This window comes from Ovis aries, chromosome 16, assembly GCF_016772045.2.
Source record: "Ovis aries strain OAR_USU_Benz2616 breed Rambouillet chromosome 16, ARS-UI_Ramb_v3.0, whole genome shotgun sequence".
NCBI classification, from domain to species: Eukaryota; Metazoa; Chordata; class Mammalia; order Artiodactyla; family Bovidae; genus Ovis; species Ovis aries.
Window position 1 is genome coordinate 66,646,464 of NC_056069.1, and position 15,971 is coordinate 66,662,434.

The following is a 15,971-nucleotide window of genomic DNA, read 5'->3' on the forward strand; positions in this document are numbered from 1 at the left end:
ACACTCAAAAAAGATGTCCTTTTCATTATAGGGGACTGGAATGGAAAAGTAGGAAGTCAAGAAACACCTGGAGTAACAGGCAAATTTGGCCTTGGAGTACAGAAGGAAGCAGGGCTAAGGCTAATAGTTTTGCCAAGAGAACGCACTGATCATAGCAAACACCCTCTTCCAACAACACAAGAGAAGACTCTACACATGGACATCACCAGATGGCCAATACTGAAATTGGACTGATTACATTCTTTGCAGCCAAAGATGGAAAAGCTCTATACAGTCAGTCAGCAAAAACAAGACTGGGAGCTGACTGGGGCCCAGATCATGAACTCCTTATTGCCAAATTCAGACTTAAATTGAAGAAAGTAGGGAAAACCACTAGACCATTCAGATATGACCTAATTCAAATCCCTTATGATTGTACAGTGGAAGCTGAGCCACAAGGGAAGCCCAAGAATATTGGAGTGGGTAGCCTATCCCTTCTCCAGGAGTTCTTCCCAATCTGGGAATCAAACCCAAGTGGCCTGGGTTGCAGGCAAATTCTTTACCAACTGAGCTATCAGAGAAGTTCATGGGATTATCCAGGTGAGAATCCTAGAACTGGTTGTCATTTCCTTCTCCAAGGAATCTTCCGGACGCAGGGATCAAACGCTTGTCTCCTACATTGGCAGGCGAGTTCTTTACCACTAGCACCATCTGGGAAGCCCCTTGTGTGTTGAGTGTTAGCTGCTCAGTGTCCGACTCTTTGCAACCCCATGGACTGTAGCTCACCAGGCTCCTCTGTCCATGGGATTTCCAAGGCCAGAATACTGGATTGGGTTGCCATTTCCTTCTCCAGCAGATCTTCCCGACCCAGGGAGTGAACCCAGGTCTTCTGCGTTGCAAGTGGATTCTTAACCGTCTGAGCCACCAGGGAATCCCTGGAAGTCCCTTATGACACATTTTAAAGAGCAGCTGACCAAGGCTCTCCCCAGGTCATTGATGGATTCCAGCAGGAGGGAAGCTGAACCTCAAGCCGGTGATAAGCTTTGAGGTGCTACCGTGAGGAATGACAAGAGAACCAGGATCCCACAGGGTCACAGACCTGGCTGAGCACAGGCCTCGCGGTGGGCGTTTCAGAGTCCGCACTCTGGGACTTGGGGGTGGGGCGGGGTGTGTTTGGCCCCCTTCCTCTGTGGCCTCAGGGCAAAGGTGGTAACTGGGGGCCCCAGTGGGATTTGGGTTTGTGACTACCGTTACACAGAGGGGCTGATGAAGAAAGGACGCAGTGAGTCGCTCACTGACTGCCCAGTGGGAATCAGTGACTCAGGCGCCCTGGGTTCAGGTCACACTGAGTCCCTGCTTGGCTTGACAGAAAGCAGAACATGAGCTGAGACAGGGTTGAGGGCGCCACCCCAAGACCCCGGCGTGGAGAGGCTCTGAGCAGACCTGATAACTGAAAGTTGCTCATTTCCAGTACACACGTGCCTGGGGTGAGCAGGTGAAAGGTCACACTCTGCACACAAACAAAGCCCAGGGTGATGTGACAAGGTGTGGACAGTGCCCTCGGGACTCAGAGGCCTGAGATCAACAGCTGACCTCCACGCTGACCCCATGCAAGGGCGACCGGCACAACGACGTGGTTTGCCATGGATTAAAAAAAAAAAATGCCTACAAACATCCTTGTCCATCCCCAGGGGTCAGGGCCTCTGTCTGACAGCTGCTTCCTAGGCAGGCCTGCCCCGCCGTCCCCGGCTCTCCTCCAGAGGTCCTGTTGATTCTACCCTTGTACTTAGCAAAAGTACAAGTGTTTCTCTCATCCTCAGCGATGTCTTCAGAGAACCTCTTGCCTCACACGCCCACCGTGAGCAAGGCGTCAGTGGATCCTCAGACAAGGTGTGCTAAAGGACGATTATCCAACATGCAGGCAGACACCCCTCCCACAGACCACGGGAAGCCCTTGCACCCGGCTCTGGTGCTTCACGATGCTAACGCTCCCCTAGGGCAGGACCCTGTCCCACCACCACGGTCAGCCCACCACCCAGCCCAGGGCCTCGGCAGACGGCCACCAAGTTCTGGAATTTGCTGCCCACTCGGGCTCGCATCTCCCAAGCACGTGTCCCAAGCCCCGTGGTTGGTGTCTCTCCCGCCACTAGTCTGACCAGGTTGGGATTCACACAGCCCTTCTTCCTCAGTCTGGGCTGGCACAGCAAAGCAGGGGCGACAGACGTCTCCGACTGGCGGGAGGCTTTGGGACGAGCTCTCAGTCCATTGTGCACTCCTGTTCTTGTCCACTTCCTTCGTAATTAGCAGCCTGGGGTGATCAAACGGAGGCCCCCACTTCCCCAGAGGCACAGTCCCTGCTGGGACCAATCGGCCCTTGTTATCAGGGCCAAGCTGAGCATACTTGGTCTAAAACTTGGCTATAAAACAGAAAAACAATTTTTGACAATGTGGTCACAATATTCTTTAGACTCCAGAGAAAGTTTGATGAACAAAGTTATCTCTTTAAGAATACTTGCCCTGAGGAAATAATTCCTCCCATACCTTTAGACTTGAGCTTTCTGGATCACTTACCTAGACCATCTCTAATTCATGAAACCAAAAGAAAAAAAAGTGGAACAAAGCCTTTTCAAATCTTACTCCAACCATTTTTACAATTAGTGTGTTTTGTATTGCGATACCTGATTCATAACTAAGTTTGAAAAACATAACTTTGTTCTCCATTTATTTGGATAAATGTTATGTCTCAGTGTGCATCTTTGTACTGTGGGTAATATTGCCGATTGCCGAGATCAGTGTGTAAATGACGTTTAATCTTATTGGCTTAAAAAAAAAAAAAGTGGGCTTGTACAATTCAAATAATTCTAAATACAAGACAAATTAACCTAAACGAATTTCAGGTTCATGTGAACTGGGAAATATTCAGCATTAAATACCTGGTATTAATGTTTGTTTGTTGATCTAAATAATGTAGACATGTCTAAGAGTAATTAACATTAAGCAGAATATTTTCATTGTACCTAGGTTTAACAGAAGTTAAATATTATTACATGTGTTACAAGTTTGTCAGCATGGAAATTCTCTCAAGTGAAAAAACTTCTTAAAAATGCAAATGAGATATGAGCCTTTAGATAGACTCTGTTAAGAATAATTATGCTTTAGGAATGTCCGTCTAAAATAGTCTCTGCAGACTGGGGTAACCTGAACTTCTAAGGGTTGTACTTAACTAAGTGTTGGAAGTCTACTGAATAGCTAAGTCATTTTCCAAATAAAATACGATTTTGAAACATTTATTACTGACCACCAATCTCCTCTTACAGAGAAACTAAAGTGATTTGGAATTAAAAATGAATGATGTTTGGTGTCATCCTAAAATGTTCTAAGAAAGCAAAGCGTTTAGAAATTAGTGGTATCTATGCTCACTGATCTATATATAAAATGCTAACATAAAAGTCAGTTCTTAGTTGCTTGAGGGAAGTAAGTAGTGTGTTTTCAGTAGAGAAGGAATGAGGAATGGAATGGCATTTCGTGACAGGAACAGGAAGTAAGCCTGGCTCACAGGCGGCTTTTTAGGATGGAAGAACACAGTGACAGGTACGGAAAGGGATGAGGCTTGCAACAAGGGAACCACGAGAGAAGGGTCCTGTACGTGGTTAGGACTAAGTTTAAGATAAAGTTGACTTTAAGTTTACCTTTCAAATAAAGAAAGCTGGTACAAAAACTTGAATTTAGCTTTTCTCTCTGTCTAGAGGACACCTTTTCTTCAGATGTTGAACTGCCTATGATAATAGATTTAAATTTTAGTTTCTTTATCTCTTAAATGATTCTGAAATCCCTTATTGTTGCTTTGGCTAAGTGAATAGTATTGTTTCACAGTGAACTATAATCCCATTTGACTGAGTGCTCTAAACCTTTTTGATATTTGTTGACAAAGCTTCCTAAATCATTCTAATGAAGATTTCTAGCTAGCTTCAGAGGGCCCCTGAAACATCCCAAAGAGAGATATTACATTAATTAGGTTCACTTTGTATACAGAATTACATGGGGGAGTACTGTCAAGTGAATAAGTCTCGGGTTATATTGTACAGTAAATGTTGCTGATGTACATGTCCTAGAAACTGTGTGGAGTTCCTAAAATTCTGATATGTTTGGGTGTAATGTTATCAGGCATAATTATAGTTACTATCTCAAAATATTGTCACAGCACTAACCAAGTTTCTCAAAAATGCTTCCTCTTCAAGAAGATTTATAGAAAGGACTTTTGGATAAATACTAGTTTCTGAACTGGTAAGGATTCTAGTGGAAAACCTTCACAAAGGTTCACAAAAGGACTGAATGGTGAATATGCTTATGGTTTCTATCTGAAAAATTACTGATTTGAATCTGTGTTTTCCAGGTGTAAGAAAAAAAATTAAAACTTTCTTCTCGAAGTAATTATGACAGTTATTTGGTAAAATTACATTTTACAAACAAATCGACATTTATCTTTTCTATCTGAACTCTCCAGATACTAGAAGCTCTTAGTTTCCAGCAGCTTTATCAGGTAAGTTAGGAAGATTATCTCAGTAACAGGTATGGAAATCTCAAAGGCATTCTAGAGACCTTGAGAAGGGAGGAATTTATTTAGATCTATTAGGCAAGAATACACAGAAGAACTGTACAAAAAGATCTTCACAACCCAGATAATCACGATGGTGTGATCACTCATCTAGAGCCAGACATCCTGGAATGTGAAGTCAAGTGGGCCTTAGAAAGCATCACTACGAACAAAGCGAGTGGAGGTGATGGCATTCCAGTTGAGCTGTTTCAAATCCTGAAAGATGATGCTGTCAAAGTGCTGCACTCAATATGCCAGCAAATTTGGAAAACTCAGCAGTGGCCACAGGACTGGAAAAGGTCAGTTTTCATTCCAATCCCAAAGAAAGGCAATGCCCCAAATGCTCAAACTACTGTACAATTGCACTCATCTCACACGCTAGTAAAGTAATGCTCAAAATTCTCCAAGCCAGGCTTCAGCAATACGTGAACCGTGAACTTCCTGATATTCAAGCTGGTTTTAGAAAAGGCGGAAGAACCCAGATCAAATTGCCAATATCTGCTGGATCATGGAAAAAGCAAGAGAGTTCCAGAAAAGCATCTATTTCTGCTTTACTTACTATGCCAAAGCCTTTGACTGTGTGGATCACAATAAACTGTGGAAAATTCTGAAAGAGATGGGAATACAGACCACCTGACCTGCCTCTTAAGAAATCTATATGCAGGTCAGGAAGCAACAGTTAGAACTGGACACGGAGCAAAAGACTGGTTCCAAATAGGAAAAGGACTACGTCAAGGCTGTATATTGTCACCCGGCTTATTTAACTTATATGCAGAGTACATCATGAGAAACGCTGGACTGGAAGAAGCACAAACTGGAATCAGGATTGCCGGGAGGAGTATCAATAACCTCGGACATGCCGATGACACCACCCTTATGGCAGAAAGTGAAGAGGAACTAAAAGCCTCTTGATGAAAGTGAAAGAGGAGAGTGAAAAAGTTGGCTTAAAGTTCAACATTCAGAAAACGAAGATCATGGCATCTGGTCCCATCACTTCTTGGCAAATAGATGGGGAAACAGTGAAAACAGTGTCAGACTTTATTTTGGGGGGCTTCAAAATCACTGTAGATAGTGATTGCAACCATGAAATTAAAAGACACTTACTCCTCGGAAGGAAAGTTATGACCAACCTAGATAGCATATTAAAAAGCAAAGATACTACTTTGCCGACAAAAGTCTGTCTTGTCAAGGCTATGGTTTTTTCAGTGGTCATGTATGGATGTGAGAGTTGGACTGTGAAGAAAGCTGAGTGCTGAAGAATTGATGCTTTTGAACTGTGGTGTTGGAGAAGACTCTTGAGAGTCCCTTGGACTGCAAGGAGGTCCAGCCAGTCCATCCTAAAGGAGATCAGTCCTGGGTGTTCATTGGAAGGACTGATGCTAAAGCTGAAACTCCAATATTTTGGCCACCTCACGTGAAGAGTTGACTCATTGGAAGAGACCCTGTTGATGGGAGGGATTGGGGGCAGGAAGAGAAGGGGATGACAGAGGGTGAGATGGCTGGATGGCATCACCGACTCAATAGACATGAGTCTCAGTGAACTCTGGGAGTTGGTGATGGACAGGGAGGCCTGGCGTACTGCAATTCATGGGGTCGCAAAGAGTTCGACACGACTGAGCGACTGAACTGAACTGAACTGAAGCCTTAACAACTTTCATAAGCTTTAAATGATAGTAATCGGGCTATTAGCCTACTGAATTCTGAGATCTCTATGATGAAAAAGGCAGTGCTACACAACTGCATGGCCCTTGACATCCTTACAGCATTTCAGGGAAGCACCTGCGCCATAATTCAAACTGAATCCTACGTTTTTATACCTGATGAATTCTCTAATATAACACATTTGATGAACCATATGAAAAGTCAGATTTCTGCTTTAAGTGACTCATTCCCTAGTCTTGACGATCTTAAAAAAAAAAACAAAACTGGTTTGCTGTGGGAGGCTCATGGTTAAACTATTTACTTTTAATTCCACTAATGTTATTAACTTTACCATTTGCATTTTGCTTGTTTCACAAGATTATTATTTCTTGTATTACCAGGTGTATGATGGAGCCTCCAATGAAAATGATGATTAGACTTGGAGCAGCTGATCAAATGTATAGCTCAATATATGATCAATGATTGTAACAGTGTAACTCTAGGCATTTTCATGCAACAAGAGGGAATACTTGCCTGGACCATAACTAGAAGACAGGTGTCCCGACATCTCTGACTGTTAAGATCTAGTCCAGTAATAGCACACTGGGTGGCTTATCAGCAAAAACCTTCTTCAGAACTGGGAATGAGCCTTCCCAGCAAGGAGGGACAAAATGGTTATGAAATGCCCCTCAATGTATGGCTGGATTTATGACCGCAAGGGGGCTGTGTCAACTACAAATTGGCAATTAGCAAGATCACTGCCGTCTGCCTGCAGGGAAATTGAACCCCAGGCTGCTATAGCTGTTGACCTTCAACAACCCCTGAGGGAGTTCGTGGTGGAGTGAGGCACTCTGTGCTCCAGAGAATCTAGAGGGACAGGTCTTTAAATAGTTGGATGTTTTTAGGAACAGATTTTATGATTATCAATCTTTGCATCTTCTCATATCTACAGAAAGCTCTAAATCCCTTCATGGTGACATCAGATCCTCAAGACTAACAAAAACCTTTTGTAAAATGAGTGCCTCATGGCACTGAACTTCCCCTTCACCAAAACCTTATATATTGACCTTCCCCCACTGCCGCTTTGGAGCAGTCTCTCAGAGGCATCAGAGATGCTGCCTCCCGGGCCACAGTCTTCATTACCAGTACTACTACTACTAAGTCGCTTCAGTCGTGTCCGACTCTGTGCGACCCCATAGACGGCAGCCTACCAGACTCCCCCATCCCTGGGATTCTCCAGGCAAGAACACTGGAGTGGGTTGCCATTTCCTTCTCCAATGCATGAAAACGAAAAGTGAAAGTGAAGTCGCTCAGTTTTGTCAGACTCTTAGCGACCCCATGGACTGCAGCCTACCAGGCCCCTCCATCCATGGGATTTTCCAGGCAAGAGTACTGGAGTGGGGTGCCATTGCCTTCTCTGACAGTCTTCATTTTGCCCCCAATAAAACTTAACTCACAACTCTCAAGTTGTACATCTTTTTTAGTCGACAGTGCTCACTGACTTAGGTCAAATGACCGTTGAATAAATTAGCTTCTTGGGTAGAATGGAAGATGTTTATCTCTTCTATTTGGAAAACTTGTCATTTAGTTGCTCAGTCAAGTCTGACTCTTTGCAACCAATGGACTGCCGAACACCAGGCATCCCTGTCATTCACCATCTCCTGGAGTTTGCTCAAGCTGGAAAGTTTGGAAAACTTAAATGTCCCCAAACCACACGGGCTATGTGTACAGTAATATGAACACATAAGGCTGTGGGTGGCAGCCTTGCTGTAGAGGTCTCCTCTCTTCATGAATGAAACTACTGGCCAGGTTTAGGTGCTGCAAGTCACCGATCGGCTCCCGGCTTTGGTATGGATTTATGGCAAACTTGGGCTTCCCTGTTGGCTGAGACAGTAAAGGATCTGCCCGCAATGCTGGAGACCTGGGTTCAGCCCCCGGGTCGGGAAGATCCCCTGGAGACGGGAATGGCTACCCACTCCAGTATCCTTGCCTGGAGACTTTCATGGACAGAGGAGCCTTGCAGGCTACAGTCCATGGGGTCGGTTGCAAAGAGTCAGATGTGACTGGGAAACGCACTGGTGAGTCTGTTACTGAGTTTGCTTACAGGAATTCTCTAGGACTGTCAGGTACAGAGCACTCAGAGAGACTTCATGGAACACCGACTGTGCATTTCCAGTGTCTGCTTAAAACTTAAAAGCGGACTGGGATGCAGCTGCCCAGGGGTTCAAGAGAGGCTCAGAGACACCGGCACTGACTTCTACTGCTCTGTGAAGTGGGTGTCCTAAGGTGGGACCCACAACCAGAGAGGTCAAGTAACCTGCCCACATTCCCAAAGCAGTTGAGCTAAGGTCCCTGACGGGCAGAGAACACCCCTTTTAACTGGGCAGCCTTTCGAAGTCTGAATACAAATTTTCAAATTTTGATTTTAAGCTTTCGAGCAGCCATTTGGTTTAGCTATGCAAAAGTGTGAAAATATTAGTCGCTCAGTTGTGTCCGACCCTCTGCGACCCTATGGACTGTAGCCCGCCAGGCTCCTCTGTCCGCATGGATTCTCCAGGCAAGAATACTGGAGTGGGTTGCCATTCCCTTCTCCAGGGGGTCTTCCCCATCCAAGAATCGAACCCAGGTCTCCTGCAATGCAGGCAGATTCTTTACCAGATGAGCCACCAGGGAAGCTGTGCAAAAGCCAAAGCCTAAGACCCGGAGAGAGTCCCAACTTGTTACAGACCTGAAGGGTACAGACACAGCCAATGAGCCTTCTTCACAAAAACCAAACATCTGTAAGTTAGCTTAAAGACCTTAGATGTGTTTACCGCTTATTTCTTGGAAGGCTACTTCCACAGTGCTGGAGGCACCTGCCTGTATTGTAGAGGAGAAAGTCCCTGAACGTGACCCATTCAGTAACTGGAAACCAGACCCCCAAGGTGCATCTGACAGGGGGCAACAATCTTCCCCTCAACAGAGTCCACGATGGAACTAGAAAAGCAGGAAGACGGCGCTGGGGGAGAGAGAGCAGGGGCGCACGGAGAGGGCGCCAGGACCTGGTGCACAGGTGCAGGGAGCCGGCCCGGGGTGGCACGCGGGTGGTGCACCAGGGGCGGTGGGGAGAAGGTGGCGCACCAACCAGGGGCGGCGGGGAGAAGGGGGCGCAACAGGGGCGGCTGGGGGAAGCGCGGGGCCGCCCGCTCTTACCGTTGCGCATAGTGGACGAGGAACATGGCCAGGAGGATGCAGTTGGGCCAGCGGTTGAGGCGCTCGGCCGGCGCGCCCGCGCACGCGAGGAGCGGCAGGGCCAACGAGGGCAGCTCCTGCACGGCCCAGGCGGCCCGCGCCGGCAGCTCGAAGGCAGAGCCGGGCGACGCGTAGCGCCCGTAGGGCGAGCCCACCAGCTTCAGCAGCACGTAGCACACGACGCCCAGGGCGCATTCCAGGTAGGCGAGCGCGTCCAGCAGGAACCGCTCGGCCAGCTCCATGGTGGGTGACGGCAGGCGTGCTCCATGGCCCGGCGGCTGCGTCGGGCCACATATAGGGCGGCGGCGGCGGCGGGCGGGGTGAGGTGGGGGGCGGGAGGCGCGGTTACCTGAGGCCGGCGACCGCGGTCAAAGCCCTCGGCCCGGATCCGCCCCGTGCGGGCGGCCCCGGAGCCACGCGCCCCCAGTCTCCCTAGTCCTGGGTGCGCGCGGGGGACCGGGTGGGAGGCCTGGGGCGCCGGCTCGCCACAACCACACGGCCAGAACCCCGCCCATTCCAGGCCCTCCCCGACCGTCTCACCAATCCCGGGTGCGCGCCGCGGACCCGCCCCGCCCACGCGCCTAGAGCCCCCCCATGCCCCGCCCTCTAGACCCCGCCCACTCCGGGCACTCCCGGACCGTCTACCTTAGTCGCGGGTGCGCGCCGGGGACGGGGCACGACGTCCGCCCGCCCGCCCCTCCCACGCTGCTAGAGCCCCGCCTACTAGGCCCCCGCCCACTTCGGACCCTCCCCGACCGAGCGTCATTTCCGCGGTGCGCACGCGCGACCTCGGGCTGCCCGCATCGGTGCCTGAGCCGACGCGGAAATCCTTGCGCTCCTGCAGGTCCCTCCCTCCCTGCAGGTCCCGGGGAGGCGCATGTGCGGACCCGCGGGGTCCTCGAGCTGCAGCCCGGAAGTGCTAGCGGCCGACGGTGGCGGGTCGGGCCGTACGGGCGGCGTGCGCGGCCGCGTGGGCCATGGGGCGGCGGTCGCGGGGCCGGCGGCTCCAGCAGCAGCAGCAGCGTTCCGAGAGCGCGGAGGACGGCGGAAAGCGCAATGGGGCGGTAGGACCCGGGGGAGGGCGGGCCGGGGCCCCGAGGCCTGCGGGGCGGCGAAGGGCGGCTTTGCGGCCCCGGGTGCCAAGTTTCTCACTCCTCAGGGCTGGGAAGGCGGCTATCCCGAGATCGTCAAGGAGAACAAGCTGTTCGAGCACTACTACCAGGAGCTCAAGATCGTGCCCGAGGGCGAGTGGGACCAGTTCATGGGAGCGCTCAGGGAGCCTCTCCCGGCCACTTTAAGAATTACCGGTTACAAGAGGTAAGGGGGTCGTGCCTTTCGCGTTTCTCGGAGAGTTGGGGTTTAGAATGCCCCGGGTTTAAAACGGAAATGTATTTCTCCCAAGAAGCACACGTCAGCGGTGTGGATGCCAGAGCCTGGAGGCCTTGAGAAGAGGGAGCATGGGTGTCCCAACAGAGTACGGGGAGGAGGACCTGGCAAGTTGGGAGGTTAGAATCAGACACGAGTGTGCAAGATGAGAAGCAGTTGACTCTTGGGGGCCCGTTGACGATGCCCCACCCTTTGGAACACATGAGAACCTGTGACATTAGTGAGTGTTAAGTGAAGCTTATGGTGGTGGTGTTTTTTTTTTTTTGAGTCGTGTAACCGAGCACGTGGGCTTATTGCTAGCTGCAGAATGAAAAGACCAAATAAAGAGGCAACAGTCTTGGAGAAAGCGAAAAGGCTTAAGATAGTCAAGCAAGGAGACAGGAGGCAGTGATCAGCTCCTTCCCGTCAGCTGTTGAGCAGGGTATTTATCCATGGAAGTAGGGAGTAAGTGGAGGAGGGGGCCCTGGAATGATGGGTGGAAATTAAAGGTAAGTTTCCAGCGTCCCCTGCAGGTGCAGCTGTGCTTCATCCCTTTTTATGTGCAAGTTTGGGGTGGGGAGTCTGTTACATGTGGTGGCTTTTCACTTTGTGATGTCTAAAGTTTACTGTGGGTTACTTAACTTATTAAAAACGATAATTACGAATATTTTGGCCTCAGCCCATGGCATGTGGGATTTTAGTTCCCAGACCAGGGATCAAACCTGCACTCCCTGCATTGGAAAAAAATAGTCTTAACAACTGGACCGCCAGGGACTGTCCCTGCAGTGGGCTGTGTTAGTCCTTTGATGTGCCTCTGCTGGGCAAAATGGCCTTTAGGACTGTTGTGGTCAGATCCTGTTTCGGTGGTGTCCTTCGAAACAAACTTAGAGATGTCACTTAATCAAGTTGTTTCTTCCTTATGAACCTTCAGTGTGTAAGTTTCAGGATACGGTTGCAGTTGTACCTTTTGAAGATGACCTGAAAGTGAAAATGAAACTCGAGGGATGTTCAGGAGAGAAGGAGTAGAATAGTATTGTATGTAGTTTTCACCTTTTAGAGATTAAAGGACAAGGACTGTTTAAGCGTTGAAAGAATGCAGTAAAATGGTAGTAATTAAAGAATGTCTTCACTTGGCACACAAGGATGGCTTTTGATGCAAAACACAATCTTGGGTTTATAAAGAGATAAGATGTCTTGAATTAGCTTTAATTAGCTTTCCAGATTGATTTGAAACTTCAAAAAATTTTTTTTGATAGCCATGCAAAAGAGATTCTCCACTGCTTAAAGAACAAGTATTTCAAGGAACTGGAGGACCTGGAGGTGGATGGGCAGAAAGTTGAAGTTCCACAGCCCTTGAGTTGGTAGGTGTAACAGCTTCATTCTGTTGGATATTTCTCTGGGATTTTAACCTTTGTCGCTTGAATTTATTTCTTGGTAACCTGTTTGATTTTGGCACGAAAGAACCTATATATACTTTGGAGACATTTTCCTGTTCTTATTCCCAGAGCTTTCTTCCGCTTTACTGCACACTCGTGTGCAAGTTTTCCTCTGTGACTTGCAGCGCTGTGTATTGAAGTCTTGATTTCCGTCAGTTTTTCCAAGTCAGTCCAGCTTCTTTTCTTCCTCGATGTCACCATTTCCACCATTTCTACTTAAACCCTTGTCTTCATGTCAGAACTGTTGCAGATTTAATGTTATTTTGCAGGGCCTAGCATAAGACCAGGTAAGAGTCAGAGGCTGGGAGACATATGGAGTGTAGCCAACATTTCATTTTGCTAATGGCTTGGTTTATTGCATACGAACACACTACACAACAGAAGTTAGTCACGCAGAGAAGGAAAGGAAAGGGGGTGATGGAGGGGGCGTCTCGGCATGAGTGTCGGCCCCCTGCCTGCAGCTGGGCCTTGGGACAGGTGTGAGCTGGAAGTCCCCGTCTGTCTGCCAGCGCCTCCAGTGGCATCTGTCTGTCTGCAACAGTTTCTTCATCTTGCAGCATCAGGTCCTTTGACAGTGAGCCTTAAAGCCCCCGTCTCAGTGTCTTAAAGTGTCCGTCAGTGAGTGTCTTAACAGTGATAATCTGAGACCTCCTCTTTATCAGTCGCCGCTTCTGTTCCCACGATGTCTTTCTGAGACGTTACTAAACAGCGGATGTTTCTGAATAGTCCTCAGGGAGGTTCACACTGGGCACTGTGCCTCCATTTCGAACTCCTCAACATCACCCAAAGTCACACAAGATGAGTGGGATTCCCGTGACTATAAATCACATCATAGCTCCTCGCCCGGCAAAGGCTCAGCGGGACTGCGCTAGCTGTCCTGTCGGGCTCTGTCTCCAGGGCCCGTGCTCACCCTCCTTTTATCCTCGCTGTCCTGTCGGCGTCACGTGGCTCGTTTGTGTGTCTTGATCCAGCTCAGGCGTGTGAAGCGGTCCCGTCTGTCTTGTGAATGGCCCAGAGAGTCAGGCACAAACCACGGTGGTGCCAAGGCCGGGCCATCAGCTCAGCTCAGCCGCTCAGTCGTGTCTGACCCTTTGCGACTCCATGGACTGCAGCACGCCAGGCTTCCCTGTCCATCACCCACTCCTGGAGCTTACTCAGACTTGTCCATCGAGTCTGTGATGCCATCCAACCATCTCATCCTCTGTCGTCCCCTTCTCCTCCCGCCTTCAGTCTTTCCCAGCATCAGGGTCTTTTCCAGTGAGTCCATTCTTTGCATTAGGTGGCCAAAGGATTGGAGTTTCAGCTTCAACATCAGTCCTTCCAATGAACATTCAGGACTGATTTCTTTTAGGATGGACTGGTTGAATCTGCTTGCAGTCCAAGGAACTCTGAATAGTCTCACAGCCTGGGCTATGGAAGTCACGAAGTTGTTAACAGTTACACATTGCAGATTATCAACTTTCAGGTACTGACAATTCTCACAAAAGGACAACAACACATTTTATTTATTTATTTTTATTTATTTATTTATTTCAACAACACATTTTGAATGATTACTATAAAAAGGTGAATTTAACCATCATTGCCTGGCAGTTTGTTGTTCAGTCGCATCTGACTCTTTGTGACCTCATGAACTATGTCACACCAGGCTTCCCTGTTCTTTGCCATCTCCTGGAATTTGCTCAGATTCTTGTCCAATGAGTTAGTGATACTGTTTGAAAGCATTGGTTCTTTGGACCCCAGCCTTCTTTATGGTCCAACTCTCAGAGCCATACTGACTACTGGAAAAACCATAGCCTTGACTAGGTGGACCTTTGTTGGCAAAGTGATGTCTCTGCTTTTTAATAGACTGTCTAGGTTGGTCATAGCTTTTCTTCCAAGGAGCAAGCGTCTTTGAATTTCATGGCTGCAGTCACTGTCTGCAGTGATTTTGGAGCCCAGGAAAATAAAATCTGTCACTGTTTTAACATTTTCCCCTTCTGTTTGCCGCGGAGTGATGGGACTGGATGCCATGATCTTTGTTTTTTGAATGTTGGGTTTTAAGCCAGCTTTTTCACTCTCCTTTCACCCTCATCAAGGCACTCTAGTTCCTCTTCACTTTCTGCTTGAGAAGATGAATTTAACCAGCGTTGCCTGACAGCTTTTGAAGTTTTAACTGTACAAGTGTTTGATGTATCTTTTTTCTTTGGCTAACTTTTGTTCATCACAAGCCAAAATGAGGTTTTCATTGTTCCTGGTCTGTGCGTTTGCTTGCTTTGCATTCTTTTGTTGGCCCTTTGGATGCTCAGTGTCCATATCACAGACGTGCACAGCATCCACGGTGGAATGAGTACTGAGTGGCCAGATGCTTAAATCAGATCAAAACCAAATGTTACCATTACAGAGTGTGTTTCTGGGATCCAGGAGTAAGTCTGCAGTATTACACCAAAAAATTCCATGATGGCTTTTTTGTTAAACAGTTTTAATCAGAGTTGAGAAGCTTGACTGTTAGAGAACAGGAAAAGGACTCTGATGCCAGGTGCTGAGGCCAGCAGATAAGGAAGGTGCCTCCCTCTGCTGTGTCTGCAGCATCAGCGAGTGTGGTGGCTGTCACATGATGAGCGGGTCCCCCTCTCAGTCACTGGGGTGTGCACTGAGCTCTTGGACTGTGCGATGGTTTGGAGATTTGATGGATGGCCCCAGTGCTCCAAGTTGGGGTGTCTAATGTTTTCAAAAGCAGATTTAGGATTGTCTTTGCACATTTCTATGCATAATAATCTTTCCTGCTTTTGCTGCCTCAAACAGTCACCTGGAAACATTTATCCCTTCTACCCTGTGTCCAGAAGTGCAGCATTCCGATGCAACCGCCTCTGCCTGTTCTCTGCTTCTGGGCAGAAAGTGGAGCTGGAGAGCCAGCCCCCTGGGAAAGGGTGTCTTTCTGGGCTGTCCTGGTGGAGTTTTCTTCCACAGTCCCAATCTGTCCAGAATTAGTCTCGCTATTTTTATTGTTCTCTGCAAACTATAGTCGGACTTTGGTTTAATTGGCCCATTGAATGTTTAATGGCCTTTTTTCACTCTTGATTGTTGAACTTTGGATCTCGGGGCAGGACCATTCAATTCCAGACCTCTTGGAAGGCCCTGCAGGTATTCTGTGGGTGAAGAATGCAAGGAGTCACCCCACTAATAGCCAGGCGTAATAGCCGGGCCTTCTCTTCATGATTCTGTTTGATCCAGTTTTCTGAACACAGCTGACGGGTCTGAGCAACATGTTGAAAGATATGAGTTCCTAATACTCAACCTTTTTTCATTATCAGTGACAACTGTGAGACAGTTTTATTGTATAAACATTAAATCAAATTCACTTGTAAGGTGTGGGATATCTATAAATCAGTAAATAAAGCAGAAACGTAAAATACTTTCTGGTGGTTCTTTATATTGTGGAAATTGCAGAAATAGATCTTAATAGTCTTTTAACCTTTTGAGACGTAGCGGGATGTAATGTAGTGGAAGTATTTTGGGGGACCAGGTTTTCTGGAAGGAATGTTGTGTATAGGACTTACAGCGTGGGCAGGTTTCCTTTTTTTCTCCCCTTTCATAGACTGGGAACTGTGAGGGATTAAAGCATTTTTTAGAAGGCCTTGTTTTGACAATGAGTTGTTGCAAATGCTCCTTATTGTCATTCTGTTTATGTTCTTTTTAACTGAGTTGATGATGAGTTATCCTAGATGTTATATGTAGAGAGAGAC

General features: G+C 47.8%; 2 protein-coding genes across 3 annotated transcripts in view; one reads left to right on the top strand and one right to left on the bottom strand.

Annotated features, from left to right (window-relative positions):
- SRD5A1 (steroid 5 alpha-reductase 1) overlaps nt 1–9,741 on the bottom strand; it is a 36,278-nt gene extending 26,537 nt beyond the window's left edge. Inside the window, exon 1 of the mRNA XM_027980176.3 lies at nt 9,407–9,741. Coding sequence (XP_027835977.1) covers nt 9,407–9,687 — 281 coding nt within the window. The 5' untranslated portion in view covers nt 9,688–9,741. The remainder of the gene's footprint in view (nt 1–9,406) is intronic.
- Nucleotides 9,742–10,352: 611 nt separating this feature from the next.
- NSUN2 (NOP2/Sun RNA methyltransferase 2) overlaps nt 10,353–15,971 on the top strand; it is a 32,490-nt gene continuing 26,871 nt past the window's right edge. The window contains exons 1-4 of one of the 2 annotated variants that reach the window (XM_042233950.2): nt 10,353–10,509; nt 10,605–10,762; nt 12,067–12,171; nt 13,598–13,711. In XM_042233950.2, coding sequence (XP_042089884.1) covers nt 10,423–10,509; nt 10,605–10,762; nt 12,067–12,171; nt 13,598–13,711 — 464 coding nt within the window. In that variant the 5' untranslated portion in view covers nt 10,353–10,422. The remainder of the gene's footprint in view (nt 10,510–10,604; nt 10,763–12,066; nt 12,172–13,597; nt 13,712–15,971) is intronic. The other variant, XM_012097179.5, reaches the window with a different exon arrangement.